Genomic DNA, 21,715 nt, shown 5'->3' on the forward strand with positions numbered 1-21,715 from the left:
AAGTTACAAACATAATAAAAAATGAGTTAAAACCACAAATCTGTAGCTATCTACGATCTAAGAATCCAAGTTTTCTTTTCAATTTGCTTTGTAAAAAGTTTTAAGATGCAATAGAGTTTTGTTTTTTTGTTTTATAAAATTATTTTCGTTTCGTGTATAACTTTTTTATCAACCAATCACTGAGGTTCAAGATGGCGGCTTCTAAAGGAGCGAATACGTACAATCGACAGAACTGGGAAGAATCGGTAGGTCTAATATGGAAATCCGTTTATCATTAATCTTTTGCGAATAAAGTTTTTACTATATTGTTTAAGGTAAGTTTTACTGTTCATGGGAAAACTTGTTTTGATCCACCGAGTTAGAAGTTCGGGTCTTTACACGAGGCTTCGAACAGGTCGGGGAGAAGTCCTGGGCCGTTTTCGATTATACGGTTTGACTGGTTGGACCTAGTTGTTCGTTTATGAATTAAAGACGGACCTGGTGATTTTACATTGTTTTCAGACGAGCCTTGGCAAAGCCCTCACAGGCCTGTATCAAAAACTGCAGCTCCGTCAGGACTTATACTTGAAATAATTACTTTAACCAACGGTCGAACCGGTTGTTCCGAATAAACGAAAACGGCCCTGATTTGACTATAATAGCCAAGTACGGCTATAATAGCCAAATATAGCTATATAAACAGTGGCAAAACACATGGAATCTGCCGAAAAATGTATTTAAAGCAAAAAGCGAGTTTTACAGTAAATTGGATTATGATCCATGTTCTTAGTTATTACAAAAACGATGTTGAAACAAAAAACTCACCGGTGCAATTTTGTGTAAAATCACTGGTTTTTATCGCCATGATAACAGAATGAACAAAGGGGAGTAACTCTAACTGAAGCCATACCCAAGTCGGCCCATTGACATTTTCGGCCGCCGGTCAAAAAGGGGAAAAAAAAGTCGTATAAATTAGTGTTTCCCACAGCCCCGATTAGCATGGCGCCGCGCCGTGCCCTTTTTTACCTGACGCCATGCCCCTATGACATAACGCCGTGCCCTGTTTGTCCCCAGTACACTTCTACTAAACTACCAAAACACCAGGTAGTGGCTTGATAATTAAGTAAACAAAAGAAGTGTGACCACTCCCTGACCCCCTGACCAACACCCCAGTGGCCCTAATTAGCAGCCTTGGGCTAGCTATTTCCACCTTGGCTTGTGGTGTCACTTTCAGGTCTGTGTATTACGTAAGCTGAAGTCAAGCAGCCGATCGGCAGCCTAGAAAACAATCAGCTGGCCTTTCAATAAGTTTTATGACTACAGCTAGTGAGCATTACTTCAAAAACAAATACTGCTTACAACTGTAAATGATTTACTCACGTTTTTAATGTTAAATAGGCCTATCTATATCGGATGGATGTCACAAGATTTGCAATCGTAATGGCCGCCATTTTGGGTGTATTGTAATAGTAGATCCGGAGGTATTGAATTTCAGGATTTTACTAATATTCACGTTTTTAAAAATGAAAACGGTATTATTTTTTTTAGAATTTCGGTGTGAATTTATTTTTAGAAAATATATCTTAATAATAATAAAATTATTAATAGCAAAGTAATTAAAATAAATCAAATTAAATAGAAATCAACTTTTTTCTCTATCAGATTAAATTGAAATATTTTGCATACTACTCTAACACTTATCTGTATTTTCTTAATTTAGTGCTTGTAAATTTAGAACATTATTTTAATTAATTGTCCATTATTATGAAACATGTTATCTTATTCAAATCAATACAGTATTTTTAATATTTAAATAAAGATATATATTAAAATAAATGTAATTGGATTGAAATAAAGGAATACATTTTGAATTTTCCCATTCTTTTAATTAATATAAATGAAATTTAGATCTTTATTGTGAATCAATTATAGTCATGATCATATGATCTGCAGATTACAATTTTCAAAATCATTTTTTTCACTTAGAATAATTAAATAGATGTCCTGATATTACTTAGCAACACAGAGAGTTTAAAGCATTTAAATGATATTAAGTTGAATCAGAATTAAATAAACAACAAGACAGTTTTAAAGATTTCCCCTTGTATTGGAAGTTGTCGATATAACCTTTGTTCCCCTCTTATGGTTATTTATCGCGGTCAAGGTGCCCTTTTCAAAACCCAGCACCATGCCCTTTTTTTTCCTGTGGGAAACACTATAAATCCCCTTCCGGTTGAAGCGACTCTGACTCGATTGGCACAAATGTGGGAGAACATGTGCAAGTTATTGTGACCTTCAGATGGATTAGAAATTGGTTAATAAGCAAATGCAGACAACAATTGCAATTTCCTGCTAGAAAAAACGATGATTTTACAGAAAAATGCACAGACGAGTTTTTCATTTTAACCTTGTTATCGTGTCAACTTAGGACAAGGATAACGTACATAGCACCAAAAACTCTCGCTTTTTGCAACATATACCTCTTCTTGAAGAATCAATGCGTTTTTCCACTGTTTATATAGCTATATTTGGCTATTATAGCCTTATTTGGCTATAATAGCCAAATCAGGACTTCTCCCCGACCTGTCGAAGAGCCTGATTCTGTTTGTTTTCAAGTCCCAAGCTACTCTACTCAAATATGTCGTCAATGAATGGCACAATACCATGAATACAGAGATCTGAATGCAAAGCGAGTTGATCTCTGGTATCGGTCACAGGTGGTTTCGGCCTAAATCCTGTTTGCACCAAGGATTGTTAGTTTTTAAGTTGTTTCGTCTCTAACAATTAGATCAACATGAACTTTTAATGACTGAAGGCAATGCCTTGAAAAGAAACATAATATGAATTAAAGCAAAGCCTTTAAGAGCGCAGCTCATTTAAAAAATTAGTGAAGAAACCAGGAAATAACCATCATGTGGGTTTTATGATTTACAACATTCAGGCCTATGAGTGGTATATCATAATGGCACTTATATTGATAAAATGTTCTTGAAATTTCAAAACAAATTTAGAACTTGAGACTGTATGCTCTTCCTTTTGATATGTTTGAAAAATTTCTCCTTTATTTAGTTTTTCTGAAGTATATGATAACTTGCAGTGTAGCAAAACCTTGACGTCAATATATAATGTTAGTTTTTTAATTTCTTACTTCATACTTTATCGCTACTGAAAATTTTAGTTGATCAGAAAATTCCACCTAATGGGATATTGTCAGATCCTCTACGAAAAAATGTAAGAATAATCAGGATCTGTATCAACTAAACTCTGCATCAGTGCATGAGATTCTGACACAAGTTTATATGAACAAGCTCATTATATACATGTAAAAGAATAGGGAAAATCACACATACAGGGTGTCCCAAAAAACATGTCCCGAGTTTGACGCTTTATAAAAAAGGTTTTGATAGACGGTAAAAAGGTAGTGATCTGCTCTGTACAACGATATATAACAACCTAGAGAAATATCTTTTTGTTAATACTGACATTGAAAATCGAGAGAAAGTCATATTTCGCTAAATTTGTGATTTGTTCAGAAAATCAATAACTTTCAGTTAAAGAAAGGGCGTGAGGTGTCCGCCCTTCTTTTCGATGACATGAGGAATTCTGTCCCTGAAATTCCTCACCACCTCACAATTCTGTAAAACTGCTTCCTGGAGATGAACAACATACTTGGGTGACATTTTCATAACATTTCATTTACTAAAGTAGGGGATTTTCCGACCGCATTTTAGATTTTAATAACTTCAGCCAAAATCTTCATGGTGCTAGAAAGTCATCAAGATGTGACATCATCGATGATGTCATCATTTCTATTATGACGTCATCACACATAATGACAATGTAATCTGTACATTTTTACCCAATTAATTTAAATTTGGATACTCCTGCTTTCCAAATTATTTTGAAATTTCAAAAAAAGCTTAGTATTCCAAAATTTATTACCCGTCAAAGTCGGGACATGTTTTTTTGGACACCCTGTATATATAATAATTATTCCTGTCGAGTACACTATACCCTGAGCAGAAATCTAACCCGGGCCGGCTCCCAGGTCTATGGTATGAAAATTGGGAGTGCGTAGTGTTAAAGGAGCGCAGTGTGGTTGTACATAGTGTTTGACACAGTCTCTTCTTTGGCTCAGCCGGCATCTGAGCAGTAGTTTTTCACATCGGATATTCCCGGTCAGTCACTCGTCAGGAATACCGTATTTTCTCTAATGAGGGCGCCGGGCGCGGGTAAATGGCCTAGGGGGGCGCCGTTATTTGAGACCATTTTTAGATGTTTTTTTCTGAAACAGACTATAGTCATCTTGCTTTTAGTTTCGTATTTTTCTGAAACTTACTATAGCCAAATTACGTTTTGAAGTCAAGTAAGTATTGAAATTACATAATTATGAAGAAATGTTTGCACCAGAAGTATTAAACATTGGTTAAATATGTATGTTTCACGGAATTTTGGCATTTTATGCTAGCCTGTTTGTTTACCATGCGTACACAAAATGGCGGACGGTGCTTTCGATCGCTACTTTCGTTTTGTGGCAGATGGGAAATACCGACAATAGCACACAATTAAATGCTTAGAAATGATAACATTCCTGTTATTTAGGAACCTTTATCATAGATATACAGTAAGTATTCATAAAACCTGTATAGACATCGCTAAAATGTTGTTGCCAGTTAGTCTTCATCCATACACGTGTGTGGGCCGGGCATTCAAGTGACACGTTTTGTTTTGAACATGGCGTTCTCGCTGTTTCTATGTGTAAACACTTGGCAAAGATGTCCTAAGTTGCCCAATGCAATAAATTTATAGCTGATCGGATATCTGTTAAGCATCAGATTGATGTGAAACAGTATTTTATTAGCGTCTGCAAAGACAAATCGTCACAATCTGGCACAAAAATTGTATGAAATTAGCTGATTTTTTTTCAGCAAAAAAAGTGGGGGCGCCCTTATTAGAGGAGGCGCTCTTAATAGGGAAAATTCGTCAGGAATATGTATTTTCCTTGTTCTTCTACATATGAATATATATAATGATTTAATCAATCTGTAAATGAACTTTAAACATGCTATTAACCCTATAGCTAGTAGCGCTGAACAGGTATATATCTAATCCATCGGTCGGGTGCTGAGCGGGTATATATACCCGCCAGACAAAAATGGGGAAACCCCATATTTCTGTGATCAAAAACGAAAATGTGTGACTGAAATAATGAAAAGCATTTGTGTTGATCATAAGTTTAGAATCTCAAAGAAATATTTCCAAAATATTTTATCCTAAAACGCCATGGTTTAGTAGTTGTCGTAACAAAACCAACAGGAATCCCCAACTTCAGTCAGAACGACAGTATTTTTAGCTTAGCGGAAGCGGTTGAAATATCGTGGTTTGCGCATGAGTTGTGAAAGTAGATGACGTAATTTTATCGCCATGCGGGAAAACAGGTGCTCTATTATTTTAAAGAAAATGCTATCTTTTGGCGAGTTTACAAATTAAAAATAAGGTATGTAGTGACATTCTGAATATATAGATATTCCTTGTGATATTTCTTACGCTTAAATGAATGACCTTACTGTCGTTGTTTTTAACCAAGTCAAAATTCGAAGCCAGCAGTCGTTGTCAAACAGTGCCATGCGCAGTTGATCACTTTGCCGGAGTTAATGACATAAATTCGATAATTTGATAGTTTCAGCAAAATAGCGAAATATTAAATCACTGAAATATAATATTTATATGGTTTTGTTATTTATCATTACAAGTGTTCTGTTTATTGTAACGTAATTATGCTGAAACAAACGTAATCTTATCTCGACTTTCACTTTGACCAAATACCGGGAGTGATCGTCGCTGTTGTAAACAACATGGCAGTCAGCATCATAATCGATCAAGTACCTACTGCGCGAATTTGAAGATGTATTCGAGGGAATACATGAATAAATATTACAATTGTTTTGACAGTTGTTATACTGATGAAAAGGAGAACAAGTACGATGTTTTAGAGCCGTTTGCTGAGGAAACTTCGGTAGAATATGAGAAATCACCCGCTGCCTTATTAATAGTTTTAGTTTCTTTCTTAATGGGACCATTCAGTCTAAGAGTTCATCAAAATGCATATATATCGGAAACAAACCAATTCTAATGGAAATTAGCTTAGTTGCTTTTACTGTGATATAAAAAAATAACTTTTTGTCCGCTGTCTAGCATCTTTAATGTTTGATTTGTTATTTCTGTAACTTTCAAGATAATCTGGATTTTGTTTTCTTTATCATGTTTTTTCTCTTTCTTTCAGGATTTCCCAATATTATGCCAGACATGTCTTGGGGACAACCCATATATACGCATGGTAAGTATAAAAGATTGTCGAATTTTTGAGGCGATCTGCCCCTTTGTCAAGACACAAAAAGAAACATCCTTGGGGAAAGGGGAACAGAGTTTGTGTAAATTTTGGCTCTGACCCCCCTGGGGCAGGAGGGGCGGGGCCCATTAGGAGAAATAGAGGTAAATCCTTTAAATCGCTACTTGTCATACAGAGTTCTGCTTGGATTGTAACCAAATTTGGCCAGAAACATCCTGTGGGGAAGAGGAATAGAGTTTGTATAAATTTTGGCTCTGATCCCCGGGGGCAGGAGGGGCGGGGCCCAATAGGGGAAATAGAGGTAAATCCTTTAAATCGCTACTTGTCCTAGAGTTCTACATGGATTGTAACCAAATTTGGCCACAAACATCTTTGGAGGAGCGGGAACAAAGTTTATATAAATTTTGGCTTTGACATTCAGGGGCAGGAGGGGCGGGGCCCAATAGGGGAAATAGAGGTAAATCCTTTAAATCGCTACTAGTCATAGAGTTCTGCTTGGCAATACAGGCCCTCTGGGCCTCTTGTCATTTATCAAAACTGGTAATATCAACATGATAATTCATAAACTGAAAATTGTTGTGAAAAAGGACAAAAAAAACTATCTTTCATTTTCCCTCCAAATACGTTTACACAAGATAATATCTGTGATTGACAAAAGCTATGTAACTGTAACAGCTACACCCAATGTAATGGCTGGTGACAATGTTTTCTGTACAGTCATTTTAGATTTCACCTATTGTTTGAACAAAACCTTAATTACAGTCACCAATGTGATATTAAGTGGGTTCCACTAGTTTTGTATCTACATGGATAATCAAACCAGTTATAAAAAACGCTTCTTGTCTGCTTTCAAATTAGAAAATTCTATGTCTTGGTAATGATTTTACAGATTGTTTCAATTTGACACATAACTGTCTGGTGAACCTTTAAAGTGAAAGAATAAGATTTAAACCAAAGACTAATTATATCCTAAAATATTATAAAATAACAAAAACAACTAGTAAAACATATATATGCTGAGCTATTTCTATTTGTTGAATTATATTTAATGCCTGCTTCAAAGTTGTGTAAGTGGTTCATAATTTACTTACTGTAATTTTACTTCCAGATGAAGGAGAAGTATGGAAAGGAGTGTAAAATCTGTGCACGTCCCTTTACAGTGTTCAGATGGTGTCCTGGGGCACGTATGAGGTTTAAGAAGACAGAAGTTTGCCAGACATGTTCAAAGATCAAAAATGTCTGCCAAACTTGTCTTTTAGATCTTGAATATGGTAATGATATATTTACATGTTTCCTTAAGTTTATTTTATGAAAAGAAAAATAAAAAAAATACATAATGATATTTGTATTCAAATAAATGTTCATGTTTTTTTACCTGAATTACTTGACTTACCATACTTGATATACCATACTCGCCATAATTAGCACCCCAGTCCCTCCCCCTATAAGCACCCTTCCCCTTTTCTGGAGAAGGGATTGAAGTTGTAAACGCCCCCATCCCATGGATTAAACTATGTTTAATAACATGTAAGGCCTCAGACATTAGCATTGTATCCCATATTACATAAACTTGTGAGTTGTTTTACATGTGAATCACATCATAATAATGCGTCTCAAAGGTTAAAAGGCATAGATATATATGCATGTTTACTGAACAGTAACATATAATGTTTCATGAGTCCCGAAAGAGTTAGAAATATGGCTGACATTTTTTGTCCTCAGGCAGCTTACATTTAATTCACTAATAAGTGTCCCCCTCCCCTTTTTAAAAAAAATTTAAGCGCCCTGGTTGCTACTTACGGTGAATACGGTACATATATATGTCAGTAATGTTAAATGCTTTCCATATGCAAGCTATTGATTCTATCACTGGGAGTATCTGTGTAGGTGGGATTGTGATATACAGGCCCCTCTGGCCTATTGTCTATTGAGTTGCTAGTGTTATATTCAGGCCCCTTTGACCTCTTGCTATATAGAGTATCCAGGTGTGTACAATGATTTGATTGTGTTGACAGGTTTACCTGTACAGGTGAGAGATGCAGCTCTGAAGATCCAGGACAACATGCCAAAGTCAGATGTAAACAAAGAATACTACACACAGAACATGGAAAATGAGGTTTGTACCCATCTAAGACAGGTGAAGTATTGTTGTACACTTCTGATACATACCTCATATGCTTCACATTATGTCACCATTACACCATGGTCCCAGAACATCTGATAAGTATAAAGATGTGACACGTACGCTTTTTGTTAGGCCTAGCAATACACGACAACATGGAGCGAATTTTCTATATTTTCAGCTTATAAAGGAATTGGGGTCAGGCATAATACAAAAGCATAATACTTTTCGTTCTTTTCTGCATTTCATCTTAAATGAAAATGTTTCTCCGCATTTCATTCGTAATGAAAAGATTAATAAACAAAATCACTTATTGTTTAAAGTTTTAAGTGCATTATATTGTATCAATTGACAATAATTGAGGTGTTTGACAATTTGTGACTATGAATACACCTTGGATACTATATATACTCCATTATTCAATTTTTGACCATTTCAGTGTTTTGGTATGAGGAAATTTTTGAAATGGCAGGAGTAAACGAAAATCAATCTACCCAGTTGTGATTATAGGCCTAATGATAAATCCATTAAATATTTAATTGTGATTTCAGATTGCCAATAGTGATGGTACAGTTGCCCCTGGACAGTTGGGTAAAGCTCAGACACCTAGTGATATGTTACTAAAACTGGCCCGCACCACACCCTACTACAAACGGAACAGACCACACATCTGCTCCTTTTGGGTGAAGGGAGAATGTAAGAGGGGAGAGGAGTGTCCATACAGGTAACAGAATTATTAGATAAAGTCAGATTAACTTCTTCACTTACTGAATTTACCTATTTGAAATTCTCCATACTGATTAGAAGAAGCATTTGTAATACTAGTGCTTTCATGGGAAGAACTGTAAGTTAAGGATTTTCCCTAAGGCCACACCAAATAAATCAGTTGTTCGTCGGGAATCCCGCTCCTAAAATGTCTACCGTATTTCACCGCAAATAAGACCCCCCTCCCAGAGAAGAAATAAAGGTCAAAAGTGGTGGGGGGTCTTATTTGCGGACAACCCGCCTGATAACATCGATCTATGAGGTCGCCATCTTGGATTTTTTTAATGTCCTGTCATCGTTGTAACAGTCGTATGACAGATGGGTAATAGCAACATGTTCAAGTATATTTATAACAATAATGAAGACGCATGAGTAAAATTAAATCAAATGCTATGACAAATTAAAATATAACTTGTTAAACAATATTAGGGCAGTCGTAATTTAAGTCTGAAAGGAAACGCACATTTTTGCAAGAGTCACGCGGACATTCACCAATGAATCAAAACGAAGAAACAGCATCATAAGCAATGTCATTTTAATCTAGAAGTTTTAATAATCGTATTGTTATTTTAAAATATTCAAATTAGGTTATTGTTTACGATCACAACTACATCTCCGTCTTAGTAAACACGTGAATCAATCGCCGTGAATCGGAAGGACGATCGCCATTCAGACTCGGGCCTATTTAAAATTCACTGCAAACGTTTACATATCAAATTTGCTCATAGAGAGAAGAATTTGCGTACATTTGTCTCAGTCAAATGAGCAAACGATCGTGATTTAACTTCAACGTGCCGACATGCACTGATGCAGTTGTTTGTAACATCGTACACACATTTGTAGGAAAATGGCGCCGGGTTGAAGCCATACTTTCACATTTTCACACCGGTCGTGTTTGGGAATTTGATCGGTATTGCCATTGATACGACGATAGTTTTTGATAACATTTCAGATATTTATCCAAGAATTAACTGCATTAAAACATCGTAGCAAGTATTTTTGTATCCAGAGTAAAATACGAAACTTTGCGGTTAATCATATTATACTGACTGCGTAAACAAAACATGGCGGCCGAAAAGTAAAGCATGGTTTCTCCAACTGATCGTGAACTACAGGTACGTTACGTTCACAAATAAACATATTTGAAACTGTAAATGCCTTAAGTAGATGTTTTAGGTAATGATTGTATTAAGTTAGAATCCACGAGTGCCGAAACGATCTGCATCAATGACGAATTTCTTTGCCGAAGCATGTAAAAAATGACAAGCCGTACGAACACTAAAACGTGTTGAAGTGTTAATGGAAACAAATATCGGCGTATTTTGTTGAAAATAGCCTCCGATTAAATATAAGCACTGTTCACATTTCGTAGTTATTGATAATTAAATTAAATCACCCGTGAATTAACTTGAATTAAATGACAAAAATAACAAGCACACAAACAGTTCTTTACTACGTGATTTTTCTATGCCGATAAAATAAACCAAAAAAAGTTCCGATACAAAGTCACTTTGGTGATATTTTTAATTACTCCATTGCTCAAATCCATCATCCAGTAAACTGAAAAAATAGGTGGGGGGTCTTATTTGCAGACATCCCCCCTAAGTCTGAAAATGTGTCAAAATAGGTGGGGGGTCTTATTTGCGGGAGGGGTCTTATTTGCGGTGAAATACGGTAAGTTGAGAAAAAAAGTAATAAACAATTGCAGACAACTTTGAAAAAATTGCCAGATTTCATATGTTTTTATACGGTTAAATACGCCAATCCTAGCCATATCTACATACCAGGTAGTGGAGCACTGGCCATGGCTTGATAATGAAGTAAACAAACAGGTGTGAACACTGTCTGACCAACATCAGCAGTCCTAATTATCAGTCAGTCATACATTCACGTGTGTAACGTTATTGTATGTGTATTACAGCTGAGTCTGAGGTCGAACGACTGCTTATTAAACAATCTTTCAAGGAATTTTGTGCATTATAGATAGTGAGCATTACTTCAAAAACCAACACTACTTGCAACTGTTAATGATTTACTCACGTTTTTAATGCTTAATAGGCCTAATTCATGGACGTCACAAATATTGCAATCATACTAGCCGCCATTTTGGGTAATTGTAATAGTGGATCCGGATTGGTATACAATTTCCATATTTCACTAATATAATCATTTTTTAAATTGGAAGGGAATTATTTTTCCAGAATTTTGGTGTAGATTTTAAACTAAATGTTGATAAAATCATAAAATTAACAATAGTAAATAAATTTAAATCAATCAAATATTTGATATCTTTTTTTTTTCTCTTTCTCAGATTAGTTACATTTTGATTATTACTGTAACAGGTCTGGCTCCGATTTCTTGAAATAAAAGTGCAGACTTAAGTCAAAACTTAAGTTTTTTCTCCTTATGTAACTTATATATGAAAACTTTAGACTTAAGTCAGTTTTGGACTTAAGTTTGTTTCAAGAAATCGGGACCTGATATTTTCTAAAATTAGTACTTGCGTTGAAATTAATATTAGGTAAATTGCTTCATTATACATAATTGTGAAAAATGTTAAACTGTTCAATGGTTAATTAATGTAAGCCTAGTATTTTTAGCCCACCATCGCTTTTTGTCCGTGGTCCGTCCTTCTGTCCGTCCGTCCGTTAACAATTCCTATCACTATTTCTCAGGAAGTACTGAAGAGATCTGCCTCAAATTTCATATGTAGGTTCCCCTAGGGCCCTAGATGTGCATATTGTATTTTGGGATCAATCGGTCAACAAGATGGCCGCCAGGCAGCCATCTTGGATTTTGATAGTTAAAGTTTGTTATCGCTATTTCTTACAAAGCACTGAAGGAATCTGCCTCAAATTTCATATGCAAGTTTCCCTAGGGCCCTAGTTGTGCATATTGCATTTTGAGACTGATCGGCCAACAAGATGGCCGCCAGGCAGACATCTTGGATTTTTAGCCCACCATCATCAGATGGTGGGCTATCATCAGATGGTGGGCTATTCAAATCGCCCTGCGTCCGTGGTCCGCCGTCCGTCGTCCATCGTCCGTCGTCTGTCATCCGTCGTCCGTCCATAAACAATGCTTGTTATCACTATTTCATAAAAAAGGACATGGAGGGTCCCTTGCATTTGTGGATTTTGAGGCTTCAAACTTCACATGGAGTTGGGTCCCCTTGAACTACTGAAGGGATTTGTGCCATACAGAGGTTTTGAGGCTGATTTGAGGCTGGTAAAAACAAGATGGCCGCTAGGCAGCCATCTTTGATTTTGGCAGTTGAAGTTTGTTATCAATATTTCTTGAGAACTACTGAAGGAATTTTGTTCAAACTTCAAATGGAGGTTACCCTTAGTCCCTATTTGTGCCATACAGATTTTGAGGCTGATAGGAAAAACAAGATGGCTGCCAGGCGGCCATCTTGGATTTTGATAGTTAAGGTTTGATATCCCCATTTCTCAAAAAGTACTGAAGGGATCTTTCTCAAATTTAATATGTAGGTTCCCCTAGGGCCCTTGTTGTGCATATTGCATTTTTGGACCAATCGGTGAACAAGATGGCCGCCAGGCCGCCATCTTGGATTTTGATAGTTAAAGTTTGTTATGGCTATTTCTCAGATAGTACTGAAGGGATCTGTCTCAAATTTCATATGTAGGTTCCCCTAGGGACCTAGTTGTGCATATTGCATTTTGGCACTGATCGGTTAACAAGATGGCCGCCAGGCAGCCATCTTGGATTTTGTTATTCAAAGTTTGTTATTGCTATTTCTCAGAAAGTACTGAAAGGATCTGTCTCAAAATTCATATGTAGGTTCCCCTAGGGCCCTAGTTGTGCATAATGTGATTTGGGACCGATCGGTCAACAAAATTACTGCCAGGCAGCCATCTTGGATTTTTATATTCAAAGTTTGTTATCGCTATTTCTCAGAAAGTATTGAATGGATCTTTCTCAAATTTTACATGTAGGTTCCCCTAGGGCCCTAGTTGTGCATATTGTGATTTGGGACCGATTGATCAACAAGATGGCCGCCAAGGAGTCATCTTGGATTTTGATAGTTGAAGTTTGTTACCGCTATTTCTCAAAAGGTACTGAAGCGATCTGTCTCAAATTTTATATTTAGTATGTTTGAAAAAGTTTAAAAAGTAGAGAAAAGATCCATCTTTCCTTTGTCAGATATAGATCATTCTTTGGTGGGCGCCAAGATCCCTCTGGTATCTCTTGTGATAGTTAGAGTTTGTTATCGCTATTTCTCAGAAAGTGCTGAAGGGATCTGTCTCAAATTTCATATGTAGGTTCACCTAGGGCCCTTGTTGTGCATATTTTGTTTTGGGACTGATCGATCAACAATATGGCCGCCAGGCAGCCATCTTGGATTTTGATAGTTAAGGTTTGTTCCTGCTATTTCTCAGAAAGTACTGAAGGGATCTGTCTCAAATTTCATAGGTAGGTTCCCCTAGGGCCCTATCAGCTAGTTGTGCATATTGTATTTTGGGATCAATCAGTCAACAAGATGGCTGCCATCTTGGATTTTGATAGTTAAAGTTTGTTACTACTCTCTTTCTCACAAAGTACTGAAGGGATCTGTCTCAAACTTCATATGTAGGTTCCCCTAGGGCCCTAGTTGTGCATATTGCGTTTTGGGACTGATAGTTAAAGTTTCTTATCGCTTTTTCTCAGAAAGTACTGAAGGGATCTGTCTCAAATTTTATATGTTGGTTTCCGTAGGGCCCTAGTTAAAGGCATATTGCGATTTGGGACCGATCGATCAACAAGATGCCACCAAGGAGCCATTTTGGTTTTGCTAGTAGAAGTTTGTTACTGCTATTTCTCAGAAAGTACTGAAGCGATCTGTCTCAAATTTTGTATGTAGTGTGTCTGAAAAAGTTTGAAAAGCAGAGAAAAGATCCATCTTTCCATTGTCAGACATAGATAATTCTTTGGTGGGTGCCAAGATCCCTCTGGGATCTCTTGTTTATTATCATTTCCAATAACAGATATATTAAAAAGAATAAGGGTCTAATAGGATTGAAATACAGGTATCTTCATCAATGAAATTAGATCTTTTCCTGCGAACCATGGATCGTCTTAATTTAAGACCAGTTAGTTCCAATTGGCTAATCAATGTTTTGACCTAGTGCTAGTGGGTTTTTTTTTTTTTTTTTTCATTTTGAATAATATTTTATATGAACATGGGCTCAGTTGGATCATTAAACTTTTTTTTTGTTTAGTTTTTTTGTTGTTTATAATATTGCTTTTTTAATTATTTTTGTAAATGAAAGGGTGCAAAATTAATAAAATTATAATTGATTTTTGAAATGTAAAAAAAAAAAAAAAGAAAAAAAGGCCAAAAAATTACTCGCATGACAATTAGATCCATTCGCCTCTGAAAATGGATATTTTATTAAAAATAAAAATAATTTGCTCCCTCTCTGCCAATGTTTTACACAGTTCCCAAAGAACAACTGATTTATTTGGTGTAGTCTAATTCAAGGAATATACACAAAACTTGATTGTTCAGCAGATACAAGTCAAATCCTTTGTAGAGATATATTTGGTATAAAAAGACATGCTATGATCTAACCACAATGTATTGAAAACATTTGACATAGACTTTCTATATTGATAGAATTAATGGTACACAATCTGCTCTTTGTCCAGATTCTTATTTTATAGACAAAGTGTCCTATTTGTTAAAGTAATATTTGTTCCTGTTTTTCAAAGTTATTTGATGCAGTTTATGCGTACGGCACACCATAATCTCTATTCTACAGACATGACAAGCCCACAGATCCAGATGACCCTCTGGCAGACCAGAACATCAAGGACAGATTCTACGGGATGAATGACCCAGTGGCAGACAAACTAATGAACCGGTACAGCAATATGCCAAAGTTAGATGCCCCGGAAGATAAATCCATCACAACTTTGTATGTGGGAAATCTCGGGGACAAAATAGGGGAACAAGAACTCAGGTATGTAATGTTGTGTATATAAAGGTGTATAGTTATCTCTATTGTGTCACAGACAACATGTAATTGTATTCTAATGAGTTATGTTTCTCTTATTCCACTACATATGCTAGGCTTCTCTTACAATAAACAATGATAGTATTTCTGTCTATTCATCTATCCATGTGTTGTTTCAGAGACTCAATGAGGTAAACAGCCTCATCAAGAGCCTAATCCTTTAATTGAATTAAGCAAAATGCTCTTTTCCCATTTTTAAACTTTGTGTGAGCAAAATTCATTACATTTTTCGCAGTGAAATTTAAGTTGTTATGGTGAAAATATAAGTGATATGTTCACTGGAGTGAACTTTAACATAACTTTTGATATTTTCACTTGCTTTTGACCAATTGGAATGCAGCATTGACAGTGAAAATATCATTTTGATTGTAAGGTCATTAGTTTGTGCAGAAAAATGACCTCACATTTTTAGGTCATCTGCCCCGAAGGGTGTGATGACCTTAGTCATCATGCTTTGTCCTTAGTCTTTCGCCATCAGTAAACTGTTCATATTTTGGATTTCTTCTCCAGTTCTACCTGTGTGATTTGGCTGAAAGTTACCTGAAATATCCTGACATAGTTCAGACCAAGTGTTGTTATTATTGGGGTAAATCCAAAATCCAAGATGGCCACCACAGCCGCCATTTTCAAAACCCGTTTTGAACTTCTTTTCAAGTTCACCTGGTGCAATTTCACTGAAACTTGCCTGCAATCATCCTGACATGACAAAGTATTGTTATTTTTCGGGTCGATCTGAAATCCAAGATAACTGTCACAGTCACAGCCACCATCTTGAAAACACATTTTGAACTTTTTCTCAAGTTCTATCAGTGTGGTTTGGCTGAAACTTGCCTAAAAATGATCATGACATGATCTCGACAAAGTTTTGTTATATCTCTGGTTGATCTTAAATCGAAGATGGCGACCATGACACCATATCTAATTAATTTCCTTTACAACTATTGTCAATATAGTCAGATGACCATTAAGGCCTTTGGACCTATAGTTGTGTAGAAATATGACATAATGCTAAAACAATACGATGTAATAATCACAATGGCAATTGTAAAATACAATGGCAAAATAACCTTTGGCAGAGCTAGCAGTGATGATCTTCTGTAAATGGAAGCGAGAAACAAATGTAATAAATAGAAAATTCCTTGCTTCTCGATGAATACTAGTTATATTTCATCTAGTGAGGTGGGAACTTTGGTTTTTTCAGGAGTGCGAATCAAGAAACAAGGAATATCCTCTATATATATTTTTTTCATTTCTAAACTGTATGTGAAAAAGATGTTTTCTCATTTCTAAACTTTGTGCAAGAAAAACTGATTTTTCATTTCTAAAGTTTAAGTGAAAATTACATTTTCTCTGACTCATTTCTAAACTTTCTCTAGTACTGATGGTGCAAAATATATAGGCCTTGAGATTTGTCAAGCAACAAATAGTTATGTGTATTACGATTTAGATTCATTAGTATTCTAGTTGGTTAACTATTGATTAACTAAAACTACCAGAATGAGCAGGTCTATTTAAAGAGTTATGTGCCTTTGTCCTGATATACCATGTGAGAATGACTAGATAGTTTTACTACAGCATTTAACATACATAACTATGATTTATCACAGGGACCACTTCTACCAGTTTGGTGAGATCAGATCTATCAACATCGCCAGTAAGCAGCAGTGTGCATTTGTACAGTTTACAACACGACAGGCAGCTGAGAACGCCACAGAGAAGTCATTTAATAAACTGATCATGGGAGGTAGACGTCTAAACATCAAGTGGGGTAAATCTCAAGCTCAGCTTGGAGTCACAAAGAAAGATGGAGATGAATCAGAAAAGGCACTTGAACCGGTCCCAGGCCTACCTGGAGGTATGAATTTATACAAAGTTTTATTTATCTGATTTATTTTCACAGAAAAAGAATTCTTGAAGTGATGATGTTTTCGATAGATAGGATTAACGTATGTAATTTTTAGCTCACCTGGTCCGAAGGACCGAGGTGAGCTTATGGGATACCGCAGCGTCCGTCGTCCGTCAACAATCAACAATCAACTTCTTCTCCATAACCACTGGTCGGATTTCAACAAAATTTGACTGGTAGCATCCTTATGGGCTGCTAACTATAAATTGTACAAATGATGGGGCTGACCCCCCAGGGGCCTGAGGGGCGGGGCCAAAAGGGGTCAATTTGGCTATTTCCATATAAACAACTTCTTCTCTGAAACCAAGCATGGGATAGCACCCATAATGCTATGGTAGCATCCTTATAGGGTGGGGATTCAAAATTGTACAAATGATGGGGCTGACCCCCCGGGGGCCTGAGGGGCGGGGTCAAAAGGGGTCAATTTGGCTAATTCCATATAAACGACTTCTTCTCTGAAACTAAGCATGAGATAGCACTCATAATGCAATGGTAGTATAATTATAGGGTGGGGATTCAAAATTGTACAAATGATGGGGCTGACCCCCGGGGGGCCTGAGGGGCGGGGTCAAAAGGGGTCAATTTGGCTATTTCCATATAAACGACTTCTTCTCTGAAACCAAGCATGGGATAGCACCCATAATGCAATGGTAGCATCCTTATAGGGTGGGGATTCAAAATTGTGCAAATGATAGGGCTGACCTCCCGGGGGCCTGAGGGGAGGGGTCAATTGGGCTATTTCCATATAAATGACACTCTCTGCAACTAAGCATGGTATAGCACCCATAATGCAATGGTAGCATCCTTATATGGTGGGGATTCCAAATTGTGCTAATGATAGGGCTGACCCCCCGGGGCCTGAGGGGCGGGGTCAAAAATGGTCAATTTCCATATAAATGACTTTTTAGGTCACCTGAGACGAAGTCTCAAGTGACCTATTCTAATCGCCTTTTGTCCGTCGTCGTGCGTCGTGCGTCGTGCGTCGTCCGTCGTATGCAATTTACATTTTCGACTTCTTCTCCATAACTGCTGAAGCAATTTCAATGAAATTTTGCACAAACCTTCTAAGGTATAAGGCCAATCAAAATTGTGAATTATATGGTCCCCACCCCCCAGGGGGCTGTGGGAGGGGCCAAAAAGGGTAAAATTGAGTAAAATTTCAAAAATCTTCTTCTCTACTCACAGATGTGGTAGAATCAAATACTCTTCATAGATAGAAAGGTCTTAAGGTCCTTTACAAAAATTGTGAATTATATGACCCTGGGGTCTCTAGTTTCCCCCTGGGGAGGGGGTTAAGTTTACTATAGTTTATATTGGGAAAACACATTTTTGCACATTATTTGGTCATTTGTAATAGGAAACGAGTCAAATGTTGTCAGAATTATCAGTATGAGAAGGCCATTTCATCCTATTAACAAATTTTCAATGACTGACCCCCAGGGGCCTTAGGGGCGGGGTCAAAATGGGTCAAATAGTCTAAAACTTCAAAAATCTTCTTCTGAAATTCTGGAAATGGTAGAATCAAATACTTTTCATAAATAGAAAGGTCTTAAGGTCCTTTACAAAAATTGTGAATTATATGACCCTGGGGTCTCACGTTTCCCCCCTGGGGAGGGGGTCAAGTTTACTATAGTTTATATAGGGAAAACACATTTATGAGCATGTTTTGCTCAATTTTCATTGGAAACGAGTCAAACTTGGTTAGAATTATTAGCCTGAGATAGCATTTTAATATCATATCCACATTGGTCCTGGCCGACCCCTGGGGGCAGAGGGGCGGGGCTAAAAAAGGGTCAAATAGGCTAAAACTTCAAAAATCTTCTTCTGAAATTCTGGAAATGGTAGAATCAAATACTTTTCATAAATAGAAAGGTCTTAAGGTCCTTTACAAAAATTGTGAATTATATGACCCTGGGGTCTCTAGTTTCCCCCTGGGGAGGGGGTCAAGTTTACTATAGTTTATATAGGGAAAACACATTTATGAGCATTTTTTGCTCAATTTTCATTGGAAACGAGTCAAACTTGGTTAGAATTATTAGCCTGAGATAGCATTTTAATATCATATCCATATTGGTCCAGGCCGACCCCCTGGGGGCAGAGAGGCGGGGCCAAAAAAGGTCAAATAGGCTAAAACTTCAAAAATATTCTTTTAAAATTCTGGAAATGGTATAATCAAATACACTTTATAGATGAAAAGGTCTTAAAGTTTGTTTATAAAAATTGTAAATTATATGACCCTGGGGTCTCCTGTTTCCCCTTGGGGAGGGGGTCAAGTTTACTATAGTTTATATAGGAAAAACACATTAATGAACATTTTTTGCTCAATTTTCATAGGAAATGAGTCAAACTTGGTTAGAATTATTAGCCTGAGATAGCATTTTAATATCATATCCACATTGGTCCTGGCCGACCCCCTGGGGGCAGAGGGGCGGGGCTAAAAAAGGGTAAAAATGATTAAAATTTCAAAAAATACCTCTAAGTTCACAGGTTTGATGGAAGCAAATACTCTTCATAGTCTAAAAAGTCAAATTTATAAATCACTAACCAACTTCAAGGCCCAGCATATAGTGTTTATATGTCATTAATTTGTTTCATTATTTGTTTCATTATATATTCTAACTCAGGTGACCGTTAAGGCCCATGGGCCTCTTGTTCTCTGCAACTTAACATGGGGATTACGCTCATAATGCAATGGTTACATCCTTATAGGGTTTGGATTCAAAAGTTTGCAAATGATGGGGCTGACCCCCCTGGGGGCCTGAAGGGTGGGGTCAAAAGGGGTCAATTTAGCTATTTCTATGTAAACGACTTCTTCTATGCAACTGAGCATGGAAGAGCACTCATAATGCAATGGTGGCATCCTTATAGGGTTGGGATTTGAAATTGTACAAATGATAGGGCTGACCCCCCGGGCCTTAGACGGCAATAGATGCGGGGTCAAAAAGGTCAATTAGGCTAATATTTTCATATAAATTACTTTGTCTCTGAACCAATGTATTGGATAGTATATTTGTATGGTATCAATAGCATCATTGTATGGTTGTGATTCAAAATTAAACTTTGGGAGTCAATTTTGCTTATTTTTCTAATTGTCAGAGTCTTGTGATAATTACTAAAAAAAAAACCAAGTGAGCGATGCAGGCCCTCTGGGCCTCTTGTATAATTCAAGGGATATGAATTTTTTATAACATTTATCACAAAATTAATTTATTTGCAGCTTTGCCTCCTCCACCAGAAGAAATTGCTAATAATTTCTTTAACCTGCCCAATGCACCTAACCACATGCCGATGCCGCCAGGACCCCCTAGAGGAATGCCACCCCGTCTCATACCTCCTGGTGCTCACATGATGCCATTTGGCATGTTCCGTGGACCTCCACCTCCAGGTTAGTGGGACAAATATTGTAAAATCCTAATGTGCAAAATCATGAACTCCTGAGCACTAGTAAAATATACATTATACACATCATCCATCAATAAATTCTTTTTCAATCAAGTATAGCAAAGAGATTGGGAATAATTCAAGTACCATTTTTATACCAGATTACGTTTATGCGGGAATATTGTTTCTCTTGGTGGTGGAATAACGCTAAAAAATAATATCCCTCACTAACATCATTTCAGCGGGAAGATTACAAATATTTACGTTCCATCACCACTGGAGATACTAGTCCTGCACAAACGTTATCGGATATCACGTGGTAAATGAATTAGTCCCATTAAAATTGTTATAAATTCAAATATCACATATCTAAAGATGTGTATTGTCAGACATTTTAAATTTTTATAACCTATTTGATGAATTTTGTTTTGCCATTTTGAAGGTGTGAGACTACCTCCCCCACCCCCAGGGATGATGCCAATGCGCCCGCCCCCCAGAGTGATGATGGGTAACAACATGCCAGTACATTACCCCTCTCAGGATCCTACCAGGATGGGAGCTGTCACTACCAGCAGCAAGTCGTAATCAATCGTCTAGGCAGAGTCTTTACAATAAGGAGAGGAAGATGGCGCCTGTATGATATTATACACACACAACACAGTGGTTAATACTACTGTCCTGGGTTGTCCCTGTAATGTACCAGATGTATAATTACATTGGGGTAGCTGTAACAGTCAAAATATAAAAACTGGTAACCAGGCAAGGGGCATAACTCTAATGTACAGTGAATGGGTCATCATGTCCACTTTAATGGGTCATCATGTCCACTTTTAATATATTGTTTTAAATCATGTTATACATTGGAAATTTAAATTAAAAACAGATTTGAAAAAATATCAGTGTTTCTCAAGCACAAATTGTCTCGAAAATGTTTATTGGACAGCAAAATTTTATCTCAATATTGTTTTGTAGAGAATTATATGAAAAGTTAAATATGTAAAAAAAAAACAAAAAAGTTTACAAAATGACTATTGTACAGAGACAAAAACAAAAAGGGAGAGAAAATATTTGTATGTATAACGAGAGATTGCAATTGAGTTTAATGAGTGAATAGTGTCATTATAAATATTTTAGATAAGAATAATGATAGGTCCTGTCTTTGAAATGAATGGTTTGTGTGAGTGAATAAAGTA

General features: G+C 36.7%; 1 protein-coding gene across 2 annotated transcripts; it reads left to right on the forward strand.

The window, feature by feature from the left end:
- The first annotated feature begins 175 nt into the window (after positions 1-175).
- On the forward strand, positions 176-21,331 carry LOC138322685 (pre-mRNA-splicing factor RBM22-like). 2 transcript variants are annotated; one of them, XM_069266719.1, is made up of 9 exons: positions 176-245; positions 6,263-6,316; positions 7,437-7,599; positions 8,344-8,444; positions 9,002-9,174; positions 14,981-15,181; positions 16,843-17,090; positions 20,359-20,526; positions 20,965-21,331. In XM_069266719.1, exons 1-9 carry the CDS (start codon positions 192-194, stop codon positions 21,105-21,107), a joined length of 1,305 nt encoding a protein of 434 aa, XP_069122820.1. In that variant the 5' UTR covers positions 176-191; the 3' UTR covers positions 21,108-21,331. The 2 variants fall into 2 exon arrangements, with proteins under 2 accessions (XP_069122820.1, XP_069122821.1); XM_069266720.1 differs by lacking the exon at positions 176-245 and adding an exon at positions 5,374-5,476.
- The last annotated feature ends 384 nt before the right edge of the window (positions 21,332-21,715 follow it).

Source organism: Argopecten irradians, chromosome 5 (genome assembly GCF_041381155.1).
Source record: "Argopecten irradians isolate NY chromosome 5, Ai_NY, whole genome shotgun sequence".
Taxonomy (NCBI): Eukaryota; Metazoa; Mollusca; class Bivalvia; order Pectinida; family Pectinidae; genus Argopecten; species Argopecten irradians.

Bases quoted from the DNA above. Each gene is read 5' to 3' on its own strand.
- LOC138322685 (XM_069266719.1), top strand. From the start codon at position 192: ATGGCGGCTTCTAAAGGAGCGAATACGTACAATCGACAGAACTGGGAA. The intron at 7,600-8,343 runs GTAATGATATAT...TTGTGTTGACAG, and splicing joins TCTTTTAGATCTTGAATATG to GTTTACCTGTACAGGTGAGA. The intron at 9,175-14,980 runs GTAACAGAATTA...TCTATTCTACAG, and splicing joins GGAGAGGAGTGTCCATACAG to ACATGACAAGCCCACAGATC.